Source organism: Seriola dumerili, unplaced genomic scaffold (assembly GCF_002260705.1).
Source record: "Seriola dumerili isolate Sdu_G_001 unplaced genomic scaffold, Sdu_1.0 BDQW01000092.1, whole genome shotgun sequence".
Lineage (NCBI taxonomy): Eukaryota > Metazoa > Chordata > Actinopteri > Carangiformes > Carangidae > Seriola > Seriola dumerili.
Window position 1 is genome coordinate 1,013,600 of NW_019174347.1, and position 23,100 is coordinate 1,036,699.

General features: G+C 44.9%; 1 protein-coding gene across 3 annotated transcripts in view; it reads right to left on the reverse strand.

The window, feature by feature from the left end:
- Nucleotides 1–223: 223 nt before the first annotated feature.
- Nucleotides 224–23,100, reverse strand: part of LOC111222419 (semaphorin-6D-like) — a 152,009-nt gene continuing 129,132 nt past the window's right edge. For 2 of the 3 annotated variants that reach the window (XM_022746136.1, XM_022746137.1), the window contains 4 exons: nt 19,269–19,327; nt 18,680–18,730; nt 15,346–15,501; nt 224–2,019 (listed from right to left, as the gene is read on the reverse strand). In XM_022746136.1, coding sequence (XP_022601857.1) covers nt 689–2,019; nt 15,346–15,501; nt 18,680–18,730; nt 19,269–19,327 — 1,597 coding nt within the window. In that variant the 3' untranslated portion in view covers nt 224–688. The remainder of the gene's footprint in view (nt 2,020–15,345; nt 15,502–18,679; nt 18,731–19,268; nt 19,328–23,100) is intronic. The other variant, XM_022746138.1, reaches the window with a different exon arrangement.

A 23,100-nucleotide genomic window follows, 5' to 3' on the forward strand; every position in this document is an offset into this window, starting at 1 on the left:
GATGAAGTGCATGATTTGGTGGGGAGGGGGGGATCGTTTGATATGCCCAAAGATGAAAGAGTATAGTAAGGCAAAGACATAACTACTTTCAGGGGAATTTTGCTGACTTTTCACCACAGGTTACATATACTGCATATGTATATGTATACATATACGGTGTGGATATAAACACACATATATATACACACACATGCATAATATAAACACATTCGAGGGTGGGGTGGGTGGGGACTGGTTACCAACACTACATCAGAAAAGGTTAAGCAAAAGCCTGAATCTAAGCATCGCAGGCGCCTCCGGGTTTTTTAGTGTTCATGATGACTGATGTGTAAAGTCCTTCCAACATCAACGCGTCCAAAAACTAAGTTGCATTGTAAATCCACACTGAGGACATTGGCAGCCTAATATAAGGAGGTGGCGTCACGTCACCCAAGTCAGCGGTTCTATAATAAGCGAGTAGCTGAGCAATACCAATATGGTACAAAGATATTCGCTGGACAAAAAGAAGGGGAAAAAAAAAACAAGTTTGGTTGAGGCTTTCGTCCACAGTGACACTCGCTGTCACACGATTGGTTGTGTTTTCTTATGAAGATGTGCAACCTCGAACCCACTGCATTTCTTCAAAGGAAAGGTCCTTTAAGAAGACACAATGAGGGAGACTCCCTCTCTAGTCCAGGAGTGAACCTCCTCAGTAGTTGAATTTCCCCTGTTGGTTGACCGGGGACGTGGCAGGTATGAACAGGGGCTTGGGAGGGACGTCGGGTTTAAGAGAGGAGGCCCGGCGGACGATGGCGCCCCTGTGTGGGACCTCCTGCTCTCCATTGTAGCTGTGCTGGCGTGCCAGGTACCCACTGGGGATGAGGGGGTAGTGAACCTCGCAGGCGCTGCCCGTCGAGTTCATCCGTGCCAGTAGTGGAGGCGGTTGGTGAGGCCCACCATTTCGTTGGCTGAAGCTGTGCTGGCGCGGGATCATTCCTCCTCCCCCTCCTCCTACTACTCCACCTCCATTGGGCATCTTGGTGGCTGCAGCAATCAGCGAGTGCCTCTGGGAGGAGTGCCTCCTCTCCAGGGTGGACTGGTGGTGCAGGGGAATGTCAGGGGGAACATCCATGCGTCGGGTGAGGCTGTCTCGAGGTAAAGTGGACGAGCTGTAGTACGGCGCTGATTCCGTCTCAGGGATCTGAGGTTGGATGCGGTTGGCGAAGGCTAGCTGGCCTCCACCACCGCTCGCCATCAGACCCGACGGGCTCATTAACTGGGAGGTCTTGCTGGTGCTTGCCTCGTGGATGTGCTTCAGGAGCTCATCCAGTGATGTTACCTCCATCACCTTCTGTGAATAACCAGGGTAAGGCTGCTGAGATAGCACACGTTCAACATTGTGGATTTTACGTTCCTCTGGATGGAGGTGACCTCCGACTAGAGGCTGCCCATTGGACATGCTGTGGGAGTAGGGGAAGACCTGCTGGTGAAGCAGGGCTGAGCTGGGCCTGGAGCCGATGTTATGGGACTTTGGTTCTTTGGCATTGTTGCAGTTCTGGTTCTTCTCCCACTGGTTCTTGAAGGCTTTCATGCTCTTGATGGGCAGTTCTGGGGTAGAGTCTGGCGTCGGCAGACCGGAGAGCTCCGAGGAATGGTGAAGGTGGTGATGGTGGGGGTGAACCAGGTCTCCCATTGTCATTCCGTGATGGCCGTTTCTCCTTGGCGGGTGATGCTCCTTGCTGTTGGCGAAGAAAGAATTGTAGATCTTTGGAGATGACACCTCCAGCTTGTCGTCCTTACTCTGGCTGTCCAGGAGGCCGTTGAGCTTGGCCAGGCTGCGGAGCGACAGAGCGTGCGGGATCGGGGCCTCGGGATCTTTCGACAGCTTCTTGGTCTTGTGGCTCGTGTGGTTACAGTAGCAGGACACCAGGAAGCCGGAGAGAAAGGCGCCAAGGACGAAGGCCACCAAAACACAGGCAATCAGGAGGGTATAATGGACACTGTGATTGGTCTTGTCCAGCTCTGGTGGCCGCCTCACACCTTCAAAACAGAAAAAGATTGAGAAGACAGTGCTTGAGTTAGAGCCTTTCTGACTGAGCCACAAGAAAACACACACACACACACACACACACACAGGCTCACACACATTTTCAAGAGCTAATATAGGTCAAGTAGCAGCTGGGACAGACAGGTTGTGTTTACAGGAGCTTCACCATGTGGGGAACAGCATGGGAGAGGTGTTTGAACTAAGCTCTTGGCTTCCTTTCTTTCCACTGTTAATAGATCAATACAGCCTTTCTTTCTAAGACCTGTGCTTTCCCCCTCAGACAGGCAGAGGCCAAGAGTTGCCCAGTCAGAGAGAAATCAACTCTGAAATGAGTTAGAGCTTTAAATATTGATGGGAGCACAGCAGCAGGAACCCGATGTCATTTTCACAGACTTTGCTTTCCAACGCAGGGATCAGGGGCGAGAGCACCTGGTGTGATGAACGAGCCAAAAATAACAGATCTATCCAACAGCTCACCGAGTGTGGCGCCTTCGCCAACACAGACTCAAATGAGGTTGTCAAATTCTTTTCAAAATGAAGCCGAGGGGACAGTCTGTGCAACAGTGCACCAAAAAACACAAGGTTACTTTGCTGAGGTAAATCTACCATGCAAATGTCCTTGGGTGTTGTGACCCTGGCACTGTGTTTGCCTAATGGCGTGAAAGGCAGCCATGATAAGAGGAGTGAAACCCGCCACCTCTCGTAATCAGAGCTCATTTGCAAGAGGCTGCTGCCATCTGTGGTATCAGACCCTTCTCTCCGCCCTTAATGACAATTTCTGTGAAACTGATTAGTCTGTGCAGCCGGACGACTGAGCTGCACCGAGGAGGGGAAAAAAAAAATGCAGGTGTTCCAAACAAGTTAAATTCAACAGCTCCAGAAAAGCTCGGTTGAGGAATGAAAATGGAAAATGATGATGTCTAAATCAGGCTTGATGATGGTTTATGAGACATTCAGGTGGATGATGATGAGGCTGATGATTGGTGGATGAGTGTCAGGGAGATCAGCTCCATAATACAGTCGGCATTAGGGTGGATTTTAATCTTTTCTCTGAGTTAAGTGACCCAGACTTGACAGACTGAAGGCTCTTTGTTCCAGAACATTCCCATGTAAGCATTTACATGAATTCATCTCTCAGTTACTTATATGGTGATACAGATGAAATGTATCAGGGTATAGCGTATGGGACCGGGTAAATCTCCTAGAAAGTCAAATGAGATATTGATTGTAGATAAAATAACCAGATGGGAATGTCTGCTTTTGGCTTGGCCAGTAAACTGGAAAGAAATCGAGGTACCTCACCACAGTTTCCAAACAGTTACAGTATCATCGCATCATCCAACCTGCCAATTCGCAAGGACGTGTTGTGTGGTAAAGCCACAAACAACCCAAATCCTTCAAATCTAATAAAATCCACCAGCCCCTTTTGAGACTAACATCTCGGAAGGATTTCATTTTAGTGAAGCGGAGGGTGTGAAGAAAAACCTCCTACGTGAGCTCCTGAGTCAGTCGGGCCTGGGTGAACATTATTAAAGGTAATGAGTGTGTGTTAAAGGGGCCAAAAAGTGTCTTCCGCACTGTTTGCATTTGATTAGAGGCAAATATTAGGGGATATTAAAGTGGGGGAAAAATCTGATCAGAGACTCGTTATGAATCCACAAGAGACAAAAGCACAAATGAGTGAAATCTAAACTCATTTTCTCGAGCCTAAAGAGGAAACTTACACTGTGGTAACTGCACAAAGCATGAAATGGAAAGACAAGGTATTTGCCTCCTGTCATCATTGCAGCTTTAATTTCAGTGAATCTTATTGCGGACGGGAAGAGATACGGCGAAATTAGAATCAAACAAGGTTTATCTGCCATCATGACGGATCTGCGTGTGCGCAGTTCCTGGCCAACAGTTTCTGAAGAGAGTTTATCATTTAGGTCATGAAGTTACTCGCCTGTTTTATACAGAGATCTCTCATTAAATTGGCGTTGAAATGAACCCTCGTTATAAAGCCGGCATAATGCTGCCCGGTGCATGCCAGTGTTGGGGAATCAGAAGCACGATGTGCAGCACAACAGTGGCGGTGTCTTGTCCTGCCATGCCAGCGTCAATCCAGCTCCATGATTACCGCTACTGCCGACTTAAAGGTGGAAGAAAGACGCCCCCTGAAAATCCGTGTTTGTACCTTTTATTCAGAACGGCGAGGCGGAATAAAGGCAGAACATTCCCGCCTTGAGCGCACTGTGTAAAAGGGGCTACTGTGGAACTTCTTCAGCTCTTTATGCTCTTTTGTGCAGGTGTGCTTGTTGAGACTTATTATCTCATTGTCATGTATCAGTACATTCATTTTCGAGGTGTGCTTTGCTGCCATTTTCTCTACAGAGAGAGAGAGAGAGAGATACGGTAGTGCACCATAATCTTTCTGGAAATAACGCTTTGAATAGAGCTTCCAATTAAAAATCCTCAATTTTTAGCCATTTATTCTTCTGATTGCCTCGACTTATGACCACATTAAAAACTCATAAATCATAATTGCAATCCCAGTGGGAGAGGCAATCAAAAGTGATGCTGCAGTGAGCCTGTTAATACCTCTTCTTTTAATCTTGGACATTTTTTTTTTGTCTCATTACATGGGACGCCAATCAGCTCTGCAGCAACGTTGCGGTTCCGAGTTTTCGGCTCTAACTGATCAGTGTCCCGGTGGTGGCGGCGGCGACGGCGACGGCGTGCAGCTTTTGTAATGAGCAGGTGAAAGGCTGCTCTCATCTCTGTGTGGTTTCTGCCTCCTGTAACCCCTGTGGCTTCCTGGTACCTGTGACTCATCCGCTCCCTCTGGACCGCAACACCCCCCACCCCTCCCTCCCACCCTGGCTCTGGGTTGAGGCCTATTGAGGGGTTCCTCCTGGTTGAGGGGTATGAGTCAAGTGCCACGACAGGGGGTGAAGCACGCAGCTGAGGTAAACAAATCCAGAGCCTCCCGACGACCTGTCACAACATGTTCCATGAGCAGGCTGGATGACTCAATCACTGGGTATGTGGGACATATGGTGCCACCGGTCACAGTAAAATTAATACCCTGTGAATCATACCAGCAGCTTGGCAAGCAGCTAGATGGCGCACAGGAGGTGCGGGCCAACTGTGCACACCTACTTGGTATTGTTTGCACTGCTTCACAAGCATATGGAAACTAAAAACTTGGGTTTGAAACTACACAGATATATGTTTTGTATTTTTTTAAAAAGTCTGGTTAAGGAGGAGGAGGGGGGGGGGTTGTCACCTTAAGTAAATGTGATAATTAATGCCGCTTTACGCTCATTTCACAACTTCCCTTTAATGTTTACATTGCTTCAGAGTCTGTATTCCTCCTCTAAAATTGTCACATTATATTTCTGTGTCAACTCAACATGGTCGCAGCTCGGCGAAGGCTTAATATAGAGGTACTCAAGTCTGCCAAAAGGTAAAAAGACAGATGGGATGCGTGAGTGGAGTCAAGGGAGGGAAAGAGAGAGAGAGAGAGAGAGAGAGAGGGATGGTGACAGCCAGGGGAGGAAAAAAAAAAAAGAAAAGGGGAGATGAAGGGATGAAATTCAACCTCGGTGACAAACTGGCATTGAAGAGGAGAGTGAATGTGAGAGGACTCAAAGATCTAAGAGACAAGGGAGCAAGAGCAAAGGAAAGGAAGGAGAGGGGATGAAAGGCAAGAGAGCAAGAAAAAAAAAAGAAAAAAAGGAGATGGAGAAAACGAGTGAACGTATGTGCGAGGAGCAGATTTGAAGGAGGAGGAGGAGGAGGGTGGGGAGAGAGGGAGGCAGAGTGAGAGACAGACAGACGCGATGGGGTGAGTGACAGACCGTCACTCTGCTGGGTTTTGAAGCCCGGTGCTCTGCGGCACAGCTGTGATATGGTTGGAGAACAACCCTGGTGCTCCTCCACAGTCCCGTAGGAAGAGAAGTGCTCTGTGATTGCATCCACATTGTTAAAAATAGATGGCGCGGTAGGTTATGTAAACAGGCAGGTTTTTACACAGCGTCGCCGGCGCCGCATCTTACTAATTGGCGATGGTTTCTGCATAAGGGAAATAAAGTAAGGAGGTCTGGCTGTTGTTATGTGTGAAGTACTTTTCTTTTTTTTTCCTGCAGGTGATGAAGTTGAGTCTGAAAGCAAATTACAATGCGAGTTATAACTTCTCTCAAGCATGCGAGCGATTAAGTAAACGGCTCAGCTCAAACCGGCTTCATTAACAATACAGCACCCATAAAGCTCTTCCATGACACCAATTACTAGTAACTTTGAAGTTTCATTCTTACATTAAAGACATTAAAACATCAGAAACTGTACAACACTGGAATTTAAAACATTGCTGGGCAGGAACAGCTACTTTTATTCCACATTCAAGGTCAGATAGAAAAATCATTTTCAACAGAGGAGCAACTTTTTCTTTGGTGCATGACTTTTCCATTATATCAGACTTTTCTCAAGGGTGCGCTTAAATACTTTGTAACCTGAGAACAACTTGTGTTCTATTTTTGCGCATCAAGTGAAGACGTTCCAAAATAGCCCCTAATTAGTTTCTGCTTCCACAAGCTTACAAGTGCATGTAATTGTTCCCTTAATGGCTACTCCATCCCAGTGAGAAGCCAACGAGACAAAATGGCCCCGAGCTTCATAGGCGAGCACTAGCCCCCCCCCCTCCCCGCCCGCCTCCCGCTAATACTGCAGATTTATTTCTCCCACACTAAAAATAACAATTTAACTCCTGAAAGACACCCGGAGGTTGAAGATTGGAACAAATGAATTATTTTTCATTTTTTTCAAATCCAGGTGAAAAGCGTAGCAGCTCTGCCGCGTCGACGTGAGCTTTAGTAATTTGACAGTTTTAATACCTGATGTCTGCGCGCTGACAGACATGGTTAGCAAACAGAGCATGAACACGCGAGTGTCAGGACGCGCATGCACACACACACACACACACACACTCGAGTCTATGTGGTGTGTGTGTGTGTGTGTGTGTGTGTGTGCATGCGTGTGCAGGGTTCTGGCTGTTGACTGAGTGAATTCAATCATGTACACTTGTTATTAGGAATTTGCATAATATTCCACCTCAGTGCTCAGCCAGTTGGATGCGGTTTAATATATGCACACAAGCTAAGGTGATATGGTGTAAATGTAACAGATCCATTCCAATTGAAAAGTAGTAGTAATGAGAACTGCATTTCATTCCAGGTGTGCCGGTGCATACAGAGCATAGATTTCATTACAGTTTTGATTGAATACTGGTAAATTAAGCGTGCGGTGGCATCTGGCAATCAGAGCCACACTGTCTGTATGAAGTCCTTCAATATTTAGACCTGTGCCTTAAAGGGGAAGTCAAGTTTTCACGCAGCAGTATACATTTGGGTTTGTAACATTCATACAACAAGTAGTTTAGTTAAAGGGTTGCTTCTTTCAGATTACAGAAAAAAAAAGGTTTTCATTGTCCAGGTTTTGTTTGTGCTGATAAAAGAATAAAAAATTTCATTTGAAAAACTGAAAATCTGTGTGTCTTTCTAAGAACAACATACAAACCTCGGCCAATTCTTTTTTTTCTTGTAAAACGGATTCCAGGTGAATTTTTCAAATGTGACTTCTCACTACTTTTACCAGCACAAATGAAATCCCAAGTCATTATTGATATCAATATTATCCCAATATCATCATATTGGGGTGGAGGCAAACATTTCCTGAGACATCTCAAACATCATAATACCCAATCAAAACCATCTGCACGGTGAAACAAGGGTCAGGTAGGAATATGGTATTTTTCAATCTGGGAAAAGCGACCCTTTAAACTGGCACCTGCTGAACTTATCACAAGCCGTTAAACCAGGCAGAGCACATGCACTGGGTGATGTCTGTCTTTTCTTTTTTACATGCAGTTGCATCAGAAACTTAAAAAAGGAAGAGCTGTGTATTTGCCATTCAGTGGCTGGTAAGGCAAAAATGGTTCCAATGCAAAACCTCCACCTGTTGACGATCTGATTTGAGAGGAAAAAGGCAGCACTGGAAGAATCTTGGCTTTACCGACCAACTTAAAGAGACAGTCCACACCAAAGTCAGCTTTCTTACATATGGTGAAGTGTTTACCTCATTCTGGTTCTGTTCTACCTTTATAATAGAAAAGAAATACTGTATATTGACTGTAAACGACCCTCTCTGACCCATAACCACAATCACCATCTGGTGCACACTTATCTTTGAATCCCACTGTATAACATTTGTTTTCCAAATAATCTTTGTTTTACAGCTGAGTCTTTCTGTTGAAGCACACATCTATCATTGTGTCACTGTCTTTGGAGTGAACTGCTGCTTTAAGAGATGGAGAAACTGCTGGCAGGCCACTTAAATACCTGTGCACAGTTTCAGCCATCGGCTGTAAATCCAGAAAGGCAGATCATAAAGAAGACGGTGAAAAGGTTCAGTGAGAGAGAATTCAACAAAGGAGGCAGGTACATCTAAAGGGTTAGTCCAACTCAAACAAGGAAAAAAAGAAAGAAAAAGAAAACAGGCAGGTAAAACGGGAGAAATCCTCCCCAGAGGTCAATGAGACAGATTAAAGGGTAAGGGGTTAGGGCTAAGAGCCAGGACAACTGCGTGGGTGGATTTGATCACTGTGGGCCCCGTGGATCGCTGTGACGCCGAGAGCCGACAGCTCTCCATCCTGACACCGAGCTGAGCTTTAATGGCTGACATGGAATAAAAAGCCATTAAAAAAGTGCCAGTTATGGAAAGTGGTATGTGTAATGCCTTTAAGGTTAGTTTTTACAGCACATTGCAGAGTGTGTTTTTGTAGTAAAACATGATGTCACTTATAATTACTGTAAAGTGCCCGTGAGCTGAGCGGAGGGGAAAAATGGCCCAGTTCTGTGTGACCTTTAATGAGCGCCATTACACCATAACTATGACTCAGGGAGTCCAAATTGGCAGCAAGGTTTCAAAGTGTGTGTGTGTGTGTGTGTGTGTGTGTATGTGTGTGTATGCGCACAAATTGGCCTGACTTGTGATAAATCATTTAAGAGTAGCCAGAAGGGTTAAAAAGAAGATGAACGGGCTGAATGAAGAGTGGCAGCCGGCAGTCACACTGAGCAGTCATAATGAAGGTGATCTGGATGCGCTGCTTCAATCTGACCCTAAAAGATCTCAAAATGTATTAAATATTTTAATGTTCAACTTCACACACGGTCCAAGGTTTGAAACGAGTGACAGCTGCTGAAATTCAAAAGTCCAACCGCAGAAAAATTTGTCGAATTCGTGGTTATTTCATCACACTGCTGTGGACTGGATGGTGTTTAATTATTTAGTATTTCTAAACATTGAATACTTATATTATATATATATTTGTGCTTGATTCTTTGTAAAGATTATATTTGAGAAGGTTTACGTTTAATATTAAATCCTATATTTTTGCTTCTTATTGCTCATTTTTACTTATAGAAAGTAAAAAAAATAAAATAAATAAAAACTATAAAATATATAAAATAAAAACTAAAATATTAATGATAAGAAATAGTGATAGTGATGTGTAGTGAAGCTCCTCTGAAGAGCAGATATAGTGACGGTGGTTAGAGGGGACACATAGTCAGAGCGCTATCAGTGACTGGATGATACAGGCTGTGTCTGTTGCCATGGTCTTCAGAAGTATAAATAACTCTTTAGAAAACTAGCTGGCATCGATGCCCCCCCACCCCCACCCCCACCCCCAGGACACCAGCCCCTCTTCATGCAAAGGTTCAGCCCGAGTTCACTTTCTGCTCTCGTCCTGTAGAGTTTTAATGAGTCTGAAAACGCCCGCTTCACTTGATTCTATTATTGAGCCATCTCCCTTTGCATGTCAGCTAAATTAGCTGCTAGCCTGGCTTTTTAGTCCGACCCACGCTGGCTCATCTAAATGAGCAGAAGAGTCACGGAAAAGGTCAAATCACAATAGAGAGCAGGAGAGGGGCAGAAAACAAACCAGAGAGGTCTAGAAGCAGGAGTCCTGAGCAACAGTTTTGCTAACACACAGGTTTTTCTGTGTACACACTCACAATGGTGGATGTGGGCGTATTCCCTCGTCCAGAAGCGGCTCTAGTGAAACCTGACTGCTGGCATTTTTCTAAATAACAGCGGGTCAACAGGATCCTGCCCCTGCCTTTTAGTCTCCCCTGGTGTTTACATAATCTAATGCAGCTACCCACATCTCAGCGGATATTTCACCTTGTGGTTTTTTATCCGTCGATAACCGAGCCACAGAAATTACACAAACAAATGTGGTGACGACTAACAGGGGTTTATGTTGCGTGACTGCCTTTGTTCTTTCTACTTGTAGCTTTTCGAGTTGATATCTCTTCTGACATTTACGTTTACTCCTGCACGTGTTCTTTAAGAGGTGTCTGATGAAACTTTCTGAGCTGTTATATCTGTCTCAACTGTCACACATAACAAAGGACGAGTCGCTCCTACAGCCTGGAAATACTGGTGAGAATAAACACTGGGTCACTGACTATCTTCACTTCAAAAGATAATTACAGTTTGGTTGCACATTTTCTGTCATGAAGGAAATCACCAGCTTAATCTTCAAAATATCTGAGACAAGAAGGCATTGGTAGGAATCCTCCTGAAGGCGGAGTCCAACATGGAGTTAACCTTTGTTGTATGTGCTGCTGGGTATTTTATATGATGTGGAGGGGCTTACAAATGATTCAACACATCTTCACAGCAGATCCTGGATGTTCATGAATTCCTAAACATAAACCCAGGCAGTCTGAAGGGAGTTAAACAGACATGTAATATCTGGGCTGTTGTTGGGAACTGATGAATTCTTAATACTTCTGGTCAGGTTGTTAAACATATCATTTGGTCAGCTGACTGTCGCTGTCTTCTAAAAACAGCCTGTGTATTTTCACGGAGGACGTTTTGACCTGTCACAGTGAGAAAAGTGCAGGTATACATAATAAATTTAATGACTGTGTCAGGATCCTGTTTTGCTCACACAGTCACAAAAAGCTGTGTCCCGATTCAGGAGCCGCATCCCTCAGAGGACGAGGGCTGAGAAGGTGCGGTCACTCTTCACCGTCACTCGTAGACTCCCTTACTGTTGCATTGTAAAGTGCTGCTACTGTCACCTAGCAACCTCGACAACACACAACTTTTTTTTTCTTAACAAAAACATGAGGTTTTGAGGCCCTTGGTTTTAACAGTTGCACCGTTAGCTGTTTGAACTGAGGTGACGTGACACCCAGTACTTACATTTAAGAGTGTAATGCTCAGGCTTTCTGTCTGTGTTGTTTGCTTTCTTTACTGCTGGGCAATGAATCTTGGGATAGGTTGGGCAATGAGGGGTCTAATGTTTGTTGTTTCCTTTGTTGCTGAGGAAAAGGAGGACGCATTTGAAGGAGCCTTTGAAATGGGACAGTCTAGTCGCGCCACTCTGACGCAATCAGTCTTCAAATGCAGCCTCTGAAGGACGCGGCCCCTGAGTTGGGACACAGATACTGTCGTGGCTGTGGGACACTTGAATGGAACAGGGCAGATGTTAATGTCATTAATAACATCTGTGCTGTGAAAAAAAGCCTTCAGGGCCTCGTAGTTGATGTTACATTAACGCTTGCTGGTCAGGTCGTCTGATGTCGAGGCGGGTGTTGCTAAAACTCAACTAGCGGAGTTGTTTCTAAGACTTTGTGGCCGCGTCCAGGTCGAGTCTTCAATCCTTCACACCTTGCCTATGTCAAACATGTAATTAAAGCAGTGTGTCAGCAGCATCTGCAAGTCGTCCATTAGTGTCTACACTCGATGCTCTCAGCTACAGCTGTGCACTCAGAAGTGTTTTAACGGCGGTCGTAGCTGAATACATAATTAATACACCATAGGTACGGTGGGCACTCTGGAAGGAAATATACTGGACGCCGACAGAGACGCTTCACGTATAGACGAGTGAAGCCAGAGCCATTACACTGCCGGAGTAGACAGCTGTATTGATTAAAATGCAAATCTGCTTCTTAAGACCGAAAAACATGTCCGCCGTAGACACGCTCTAAAGTCAAGTCCTTCATGGCAAATCCAAATCAAGTCGAAACTCTTTATCAATAATGTTTTTTTGAAGTGACACAAAGTCCTCCGTAAGACTTGCCCACCTCTGTTTTATTTATTGCTCCACATTTTAACCTGATAAAACCAAGTGTTGGTCTGAAATCTTGTTGAGTTTGCTCTCGTGTTTGTACGTGTACAATAACTTTAAATGATCTTAGCCTGACGGCGTGTTGGTGCGGTGACCTGATGTGATTTGACTAAAGAGCAAAGACAAGTCGATTTTCTTTGCGACAAAGACCGATTTAAATACATAGTGTCCATTTAACTGTCGTGTCTCTCTCACTTCTCTTCAGGTACCTTTGTCTGTCGTGGCTGGTTGCTCTATTTTTGTCCCCTATCACTACTACCGGCCCACCTTGTGGCTGCTGGGAGATTTGTGACCCAGCTGTAGAGCCTCTCCAGAAAGCACCGACACAAAGGCCGATATGTGGTGAGAAATGGACAGGAAGTGAGCGAAGAGATTGGAGCCGCCCCCCCCCCCCCAGAACCGTGATACTGTTACTTCCACACCAACTCCTCTCCCGCCTTATCAACCCGCCTGCCCAGCTCCTCTGATTGAAGCGGCTGCCTCACAGTGGCCAGCTGAAATAGATTGTGTTGCTGTTTCTAGTACCCCCCCCCCCCCCCCCCCGCTGCTCTTGCCCCTGCTGGTTATTTATTTGTTATGGCCTTTTCTCATTTGAGCCTGAACAGCTCATCATTGCAGCCACAGAGTCTGCCTGTGTGAATGGAAGCCTCTTTCACCCGCTGAGGATTTATGGACTTCTGACACGGCGCCTGTACAAGCAAGCGGCGAGCAGAGGACAAACTCTGCCTTGTCCCCCCTGAATCACGTCCGCTTGAGCTGTATCTTCTCCCTAAAACATGCAGGAATCTGCTCCCTCTGGAGAGGAGTCACCATAAACTTTCTCCCTCTCGCTCTGCAGCTTGTTTCTTTACATGTTTGCTTGAGGGTCACAGAGGAGGATTTCTTGCACTTCTCATCGTGGCTACGCGGCTCTTTTCCTACTCGCGGAAGGTTGTAATGTTAATCAGTATGAGTGTGAACTGTCAAATTAAAAATGTAAGAAATAATGAGACTCCAGCCTATAAAGATCAAGGTGTAATTAAATATTCAAGAACTGGTTGGAGTTTTATAGGTCATGTCATTTACGGGGGCGGCTGGGTGCTGCTGTATAAGCTGCTGAAGATGCTGCTGGATTACAGGTTCGATGCCTTTAACGGTGTGTGAATTAAGACCCGAAGTGAAACCAGAACTTTCAGTACCAGAAGGAAACATTATTCAAAATCACTCTGACATTTGTTATTTTGCAAATTACAAACATCCAGCTTAACAATATAACCTTTAGAGCTAAAGGACTCGTCAATTAAACTTTTTTTTTTTTTTTCCAAGCACAAATAACATAAATTTAACACTCGCACCTCCTGAAGTACGAGGAGATGCTGCTTTTCTTTATGTCACATTGTAGTAAACTGACAATTGCTTTTCACTGCTCTATAACGTTTAATAGACCAAACTGTTCAGGCATGTGTGGTGCATTTCGCTCCGCGGCCTTTACAGGGCTGGTAAATGTTTGAAAGACGACAGCTGATATCCAACATTGCTGATTCTGTGATATGAATGTTTTCAGTGGTCTTAACTGTTCTGGGTTGAACGTCACCACCTCCGCAGACTGACGGCGGTCGAGTGGCGGCTTATGAAAATGGACGACGGTCGCCTTTTTTTTTTTTTTTTTTTAAAGTTGGAAGAACGACATTGATGAGCAAGAAACTGACAGTTACAATGCATCCATCCATTTCTGTGGCTGTTTGTAGTAAACACTTGTCTATAGTGTGTGTGTGTGTTATCTGACGCAGAGTGGTGCACGGCTGATACACTCTGCTCTTGATTTCATTTAGCAGCCATAATAATTAAGTTTTTGACACTTTTTCACACGTAAATTTAACTTTTTTTTGTGTGATTCATTGGCTTTTTTGTGGATAATTATTTAACTTGAAGAAAGCCTCAATTTTTTGTATTAATATGATTTAGTAATTTACCTTGGATTATGGGTTAGTAAATCCAGGGAACACATTAAATCTTTTCAGACAGACTGATGAGAGAGACCCCTGGTGACACACTGCACTGAGTCACACTGTAGAAGCCGGCAGAGCAGCAGCTGCAGGTTCACGTCAGGACTTCAGCTCTCTGTACTTTCAAAGTCCGTGTTAGCTGCGGAGGGAAATGACTTTTGCGTTGTTCTCTAAAATGGGAGCTGGAAAATTATAAATGTAAATGAACGGTCTCGGAGAGAGAGAGAGAGGCAGAGATGTTACCTGGCTTGTGCTTTGAATTTTTTTGCGAGTGTGTGGGAAAACATTGAGGGAATATTTGAGTTGACGAGCTAAATAAAAGATGAGGGGAAGTTCATGTGGGAGCAGCGTTGTTTAGACTCAGGTTGATTTGAGGAGTTAATTAGTGCCAATGCGGTATCTATTTAAGTCATTAAATCTTTCACATTCATGGCCGTTGTAATGAGCACATTGAGATGTATGGCTGAACATAAGGGAACGACATGATCCTCCGCTAATATTCTCCAAGCCCTATCCGACTAAAGTCGAACACTTATCATTCAGTATCCTACCATCGCACCACGCGCGGCTTTAAGTCGGCGGGAACCATTAAGTGAAGCTGGTCGGGAAATCGTGCATCACGTCATGTAAAGCTGAGACTAATGAAGTGTATGGATCAAGAAAAAGAAAAATCAATTAGCAATACTCGCTGCCTTTATCTAAGAGATTGGTTTAACTGGAGAGTTAAGTGTTAGTGAGCTAATGAAAGTGATACATCACCCTGGAAGAACATTCAGCATATCAGCATGCATACCGCCACACGGGGTCATGATGGTCAGCCTCTGACAGCAGCTGCTTTTACTGGTCAGGACTCTTTTTCTCATCGACTTTTTTTTATAGAGCTGGTTTGAATTTATCTCTGCTGTCATTTCTACATCAGCTGTTTGAAATGAGTGCCATCGCTACGGAAACACAGGTCACATGATTTGAGCTGATACGGTGGAGGTATGCGTGCTGAAAATGGGAAATCTGTTTTACCAGAGTGAAACATCAGTTTTTGATTTCTGTTAGTGGTCAGTCTGGTTAGAAGTGTGCGGTGAGGCGTTCGGGGCCCAGCAGTGCAAAACCCTGCAGGTCAGAGTTCACTGAGGGCACACATCCCTCCCCCTTACCCTCCATCTCCACACTGATTGGCTCCGAGTCAGGTGACCCTTGTTCCCCCACTGGGGGAGGGCCATCAGGACCTGTACCTCTTTCAGGGTCACCTGCCTCCTTTGGGAATGCCGCCCCATGATAGGTTGTGCTGGCGCTTGTGGGTGTGGTCTTCCCTGTGGTTGTAATGAAGGGGGGAGGGGGGGAGTAGGAGGAGGAGGAAGGGGGGGGTGGGGTGGGGGGGGTGACAGAGTGAGTGATTAGTGAAATGTGAATCAGCCGGGACAATCAACTGCAGAAAAATGAGGGTGAGTCCTGAGTGGAGAGAAAACCGTCACCCGTTAACACAGAGACCCAGTGATGATAGTGAGCAACGTGATGGGCACACAGAGCAGAAGTTAATTCATCCATCATTTCCCCTCCCCACAGATACACAGTCATTTAATAGTGCTGCAGTGCACTTTACCAGCTGCTTAATACCCCCATCCAGTCCCCGGGACATTGGTGGTTTTGGGATTCTGACGTTCACAATGACACATCCTTGAGTCCTTGAATATTTCTGTCGGTGCAGTTATCATCACACTCAAAAATAAATAATAATAGATGTTTTAAAAAGCATCTGACTCTTTAAACAGTCGCTCCTCAGCTTGGCTGACTGGACTATTATAAAAGTATAAAGTAAACTAACATTCCTGAATGGTATTTGAATTTTACACCTTGCAACGAGGAGGTTTGGGCACTTTAACAATATGAAACTCTTGGGTATTTTTTTTTCCCCCCTTGAACTTCAACCGCTCCAAACCACCATTAAAACTCGTCTGCATCCGCTCAACTAAGTGTTTTCACAGATAAGTTGAAATAGATACTGGTAATGCCTTTTTTTTTTTTTTTTTTTTTCACCACAGCTCTTTTCCACTACCTCAACACGCTGAGCTGTTTCACAGAGCACTGCGTCACCTTGAGGCAGAGCAGCAAACATTATGACGGGCGCATTTGGAATCATTTCAAACATATGCCAAGAAAACACGCTGGGCATTAGCTGCCACAGGCCTTGTGTTATCAAACATATTCATCTCGATGACACGATCCACATCTTGATTGCATTATTAGCTCTCTGTTGTCCTTGAGGTCCGGCGAGCAGCATGCTGCTATTGGCTTGTGCCCCTGAGCTAATAAGCCAGCCGTAATCATAGCATTCTGCAGAGCTCACACCAAGACCGGAGGAAGAGGGCTCGTTCTCTCTCTCACTGTGAGCCAGTTGACAACGTTCACTCTGAATGAGGGGCCCCCGTCAGTTCACCATCTGCGCCGGGCAAATTAAAACTGTACACCAGGGGGTGTTTGGCCCTGGCATCTCGGACAATAGCTCCAGGACTTCATCATCACTTCAATTTATCACAATTGTGTTATTCTGAGAGTGCACGTAGGATCACTTTGTTTGTCCTCGTTTACTGTTGATGAGGTACAAAAAAAATACACGTTACACAACAGAGGAACATTTGATTACCTACACAAGCAGGCGTTCGACTCGAGTCCTTCTCTCGGCTGGCTGCGATTGTTTGGGTGACAGGGAAGAGGAAGAAAGGAAAAAGGCCGAGCCTTTGGAGCACTTTCGAACAGGCGACGAAGCCCCAGTGTGACAACAGCTTTGTTTGGCATATGGGGTGTTTTATTGTCTAGGAAAGCTGATAAATGATCTTCAGTGCAGAGACTTAAAAGGCTTTTTGTGTGAATCAGCTCGAAAAAAAAAATATAGGCTCCAAAAAAAAAAAACAAAAAAAACAACAGAGACTGAATCTGACTGCGTGTTGAAAACTTCAAATAGTGCAGTGAAGCATCAGGGTGGCGAGAGCCCCATAGGAGTAAGCAGTAGGGTTGCTCATCAAGTCTTGCTACCGACTGAGTGGTAATTCCTCCAGCAGGGAGGCTTTAGAGACTACTGAGGCATTGTGGGACGGTGGAGGTCTGGGCCGAAGCCTCTGGCAGACAAAGTGGCCTCTGTTCTGAGAGAGAGATTGGAAGAGATGCAGGATGGATGGTTCTGCTGAGCCGTAATGGCTGACATCTTCCAGCATGATGGGCTCAGTGCTGATACTAATCACTGCATTGGATCAGCCACTGCCATTAGCTCCCCTGTGTCCCAATTTGTTCAGCGACAAAGAGATCTGACTTTGAGCAAGTCTTATAAACTCCTCAAAAAAGTTGAGGCGGGCGCTTCAGTTGTGTAGATAAAGGCAAACGAGGCTGGCCGACAGCTATCTGATTGAAAATGAATGTTTTGAATGCCGCAGCGGAAGAAAATCGTCCCAACACCACCTCCTCGACCCTCTCCGAGGGGCGAGCCAGCTCGGCGGTATTTCTGTTTCTGTTCCAGCCATGCCAGGGGCTGTGCGGCGTGGCCGGCAGGGGAGTAATGGGACGTGACAGGGATGATGATCCTTCTTGATACAGGGCATTAGGCAGCCTGGCCAGCGGAGCTCCTGGTCCATCAAAGGAGCGATGCTTCAGACAGTGGCTTCAATGTTTAAGCTGCTGAACTGGCTGAGAGGGAGAGATGAGCGGCCATTCAGCTGCCTCAATAAAAAGCTTCTGTAACCTCCCACGTGGACAGTTAGTAACGACATTTAATTTGTAGGCGTGTAAGTGATGATTTATATGTACGTTTTTTAACATCATGGGTCTTATTTTATTTTATTTCATTTTTACAGTTTTGGCCCTCACTTTTATTTTATTATACTTTTATTCTCTCTTACTCACCCATTTCATCATCGTGAGAAAAACAGACCCATTAGGGAAAGGAAGCAGATGATCATGCAGGGTGTAAACAAGCCTCAAATTTTTTTACCAAACTTATTTGGGGAAAAACAAAGGAAAACAAAAAGTAAACACCCTTTTTGATTTGGATTTTGCAGACAGACTTCCTGGTTAATCACACCTGGCTCCGCTTAGTGTCTCACCTTCAAAAAAGGTGCTTTAGATAAGCTTGTGGTTTGTTAACAACCCCTTTGATTATCTGTCTAGTCATGTTCTCTGCTGTAGTGACGGCACAGCATCCCAGGATTTCAACAGTTCACTTTGTGGGTAAACTGTGAACAGAAATGTTGGAAAGTAAATCTCAGAGAGCAAAACAAAAAAAACAAAAAAATGAAAATCAAATTTCTCATTTACTGGAAACCCTGGCTGTTGACAGACAGAAAACAGCTGTTGGAAGAATCAAACCACGACTTGTTTGGGCGTCTGTAAGAACTAGTTTCCTTAGAATCCTTCTGGAGTGTTAGACTGCCCACTCGCCTTTAACCTGTCAGTGCTCGGCTCAGGCAGTTAAGTGAAAAAGACAAAGACGTGTCCACTGACCATACGCTGAATCTAGTGCCGTGTTTTGCTTGCGAGTGGTCGCCAGGACATCTGGAGAAGAGAAACACATCAAAACAACATCAGTGTGTGTGTCTGTGTGTGTGTGTGTGTGTGTGGTTATTCTTTGTTAAAAATTCCTGGTGTCTGGGCTACAATTCAATCATTTCTAATGGGAGACATGTATTGTTGAATCTGTCCCGTTTGCAGTTCTCATCACATCCCAGACACACGAGCTATAAACAACCCACTTTCTCTTACAAAAAAAAAACAACAAAAAAAAAACACTTCTATGAGCAGACGCTTAATTAACATAGAAAGATTGAGAACAATATTCCAGCAGGGATTGTGAACGGGGGTGGACAAACTACTCTTCAAGCTTCTTCAACATGAACTGAATTGCTGCCCTCATTGAAATAAATACATCATAATGCACCATTATAATTTGTTAGAGCTGAAATCACTTGTGCCTGCTGTCGCTCTGCCATCGAGATCTGATAACAGTAGCTCTCTCTCTCTCTCTCTCTCTCTCTCTCGATTTCTTTATTGCTTATGTAAATTACTGAGAAAAAAATAAATGTTTCCATCTCACCGTGGCAGGTATCAGGGTGCTGATGGTAGCCGTTCTCCACATCCTGTTCAAACGCGCCTCTGAAGAGGAACACACACACACACACACACACACACACACACACACACACACACACACACACAAAGACAAAGAGACCGGTCAGTAAATTTGCATCTTCCCCCAAAGTCTTTCCGAAAATTGGTTTTGTTGATGAGTGGTGCTTAGAGACGAGGGAGGTAAGTGCACTGTAACAAAACGTAATTTGTTTTGTGTCTGGTCGAGGTCAGGGTGTGTATGTGTGTATCTCCTATTTGTTGTTTGGACACAGTGGCCAGACCTGAAGGGAAAATCCATCCTCCGATCTGCTCACAAGGACGTATATCATCTATTCTGTGGTGCTCAGCAGATTCTAAGAGTTACTTTGTGATGAAAAGTTGCAATTTCCTTTTGTATGTCCTCACGTTCACCCTGCCTCCTCCGCCTGCACCTCAGCTAGTCATTTTTCTATATGCTCTAGATCTGAGCCCCTCTCTCTTCATGCATGGCCCTTTCTGTGGCTGCACTGTATTTTAGTCTGCTGAGGCTACTGCTGGTGAAATAGCTACCTGCCGTTTGCCCGCTCTGCAATGAATGTCTCGCTGGTATGATTGTTGCATGTCAGTAAAAAAAAAATAGTCTGAAGGAAAAGTATCGTTTCAGAGCAGCCAACACAAAAACCCGTCATTTATGTGGATATTCTCCCGGAGAGTGGAACACATTAAGTCAGTGGTCGGAAACATCAAGTTCACACATGAAGTCAGCAGCAGCAGCAGCAGCTTGCCACACACACAGACCAGAGCTCACTCTCTGATTCTCACCGTCCGGTCGAACATAAGCTAAGAGTTATCAGACACCTGCAACACTGAGCTGATAATGTGCCAACAAGTGTCCAGGCCCAAGGAGAAGGAGCACAAACGCCTGAAGGATGCACTTAAAGCCTGCGGATACTCTGACTGCACCTTTGTGTAAACAGCCGCAAGGATCCAGGATGAACCCCGACAACACGGGCGGTGAAGAAAAGAAAAATAAACACAACAACAACATCATCATCATCCCAGATGTGTCTGGAGGATCTGAGAAGCTTCAACAAGCACCACATCCCCGTGTCTTTTAAACCCAGCAACACACCGAGACAAAAACTGGTGCCATAAAATGACTGGACGCAAAGCAAAGAACAGCAAAGCAGCGAGGAATGCACAGACTTAGACACTGATGAAACTAAACAACCATTAAAGAAACTCAACATGGGAAGCCCCGTCCTCGGGTCGACACCATACAAACACAGTGGCAACATTCACAGATACAGGTGGGGCAGTTCTGTGTGTAAGACTGTTTTAATGGGACACAAATAATACAGCGGTGCCAATAAACAGTTTTATTCATTGATCTTTCACTTCTGGCAATGCATGGGGCAGCCATCTTGGATTTTGAGGTCGAGGTTCTTCTGACTTTCGGAGTCTGAAATGAACTTCAGGGGTCATTTCCAGTTGCAATTTCTGGCCGGGAACACGGAAATTACGACTTCTCGGTTCAAATGGAACGCACCATCAATACCAGTCAGTCCCGACTGAAGAAAATTCACTGCTTCACCTTCCCTTGGACAAAAGGTGCACAGATTCAAGACAGGAACAACATTTTTTCACTTTCTGTTCTTACCACCTCATGCAAGAACACAGTGACTAAATACTGACTGAATATTTTTTATACATACATGGATGAGCACTTGTATGTAATTAAATTAACTGAGACTTGTTTGAGCAGAAAAGGGGCAAATAAAAGCTCAATCACGTCAAATAAATCCTTTAAAAAAATGTTTTTACTTCGCAATTTCAGCCGCCCTGAACTTGCTGCTGTGCAATCCAAATCCTCTTTATTCGTCTTTTGAAGCACTCCTGCAAACCGACAAGGAAACTCAATCTGACATGCTACTCTGATGAAAATGTGCCTGCGATTGATAGGCGGTTCTCTCTCTCCAATGGACACGCCATCTTTCACCTCCGAGTCAATCAGAAATCGAAGGCTCATCCAGACGCATCCATTTCAGCGGCTGAGTAATGAGATTGAGCTGACGCATGGTGGAGCGGAAGCCCTTCTAGCTGAGCGGAGCTTTTGCATCAACGCCAACAATCCTCCCACACGTTGTAATGAACCAAATAAAATAGACATGGGCTCAGATACTGCACAAGCACAAGTGTAATGATCCGGGATCCATGCAGAGACACTTTGTACAGGCATGCACGCACGCCTACTCTATAACAAACCAATTAGTTCCTTATATAACCTTAACACAAACCTACATCTCACACAGATTATATGCAGCATCTATCTATAATTAGCAAGCAAACCACACACACACACACACACACACACACACACACACACACACACACACACACACACACACGACAAATGCATAATCTTTGCACATACATTTTTAGAGACTCACAATCCTCAACACAAACATACTTTCAGCTCCAGAGAGAAACAATGGAGGTCTAAATTGGTGGCAGAAGCCAGTGAACAGGAAAAGATCGAGAACACCGAACCCGGCTCGAAGAATTAATCCCCTCAATTTCTCTCCTCAGTGTGTGTTAAAGCAGCAACTCTGCCGGGTTTTAGAGATGTGTGTTTTGCAGAACCTGCTGCAAAGAGGCTGCTTAGCACACAGATACACACCTGGTGCAGTAAATTACACCCTCTGTTAGTTGCTAACCCCCCCCCCCCGGCTCCTTTATAGTAAGTTCCTTTGCGTTTTCTTCAGGAAGGACAGGGTCGGCGTGAGACAGGAGGCGATTGTCAAATCAAGACCGCGAGGCTGACGCTGAGTTTTCATACGGAGAGTGAAAGTCTGGCAGAGAACAAACTTAAAAAAAAAAAGAAAAAGAAAATATATCTCACACAATAATCACACCACAAACCGTCCAATCACATCTACAGCGCGCTGGCAAGCTACAGCAGCAATAAAATGCCATGATGTATCAGTGGGTAGAGATAGATGATCAATACATGTAGTAATTCACATTTTATTTACGTTTTACTGGAAACACAACTTCTATTGTTGCTCTGGCTCTGACATTATCCTTCATCGCAACCCACGCGGAGTTTGCAGTTTATTCCTTTTCAGCTTGTCAAGCTAGCAAAGTGCTGTAAACACGAGAGTCTGCTCTGTGACATCTGATGTGAGCCTCTCTAAAAATCAACAGTGCTGTTGTTTTAGAGAGGTAGTTTTTAGTTTTAGTTTTAGAATAAAATACGATGGTAGTGGAGCAGAGGCATAAAGCAATATCAGGCTGCGGTTATTTACAGTACTTGTCAGCAGGACAGCCGTGTCTCAATTCAGCGGCCACGTCCACACCGTGTAGACGGTCTGGTCTGCGGAGGATTTCCTGTTTACACTCGGCCGCTGTTTCATTTGCGGAGTCTGCCTCATTCTCTTTTTGAAAAGTGATTCATCATTGGCATGCACTGAATCTTGGGATAGGTCGGGCTGCAAAGGATCCTTGTTGTGCCTGAATTGAGACACAGCTACTGTTGCTTTAAGGCGCTTCAGGAGAACTGTTGATAATATTGATTAGGGGTGTAACAGTTCATGTATTTGTGCTGTGCCGCTCGGTACACGATGCGAATTTCTTGTGCTCAAGAAACAACAAGTCATGCAATTTGAAGTTATGGCCAGTTTGCCAGTGGGTTACAAGTTTAGTTTAGTTTAGTTGAATTCATAATAAATTAAAAGAAAGGGAATGTTTGACACATCGTTTGTTCCACTGTATCGAAGACATACCAAACCGTGGATTCAAAACCGAGATATTTACCG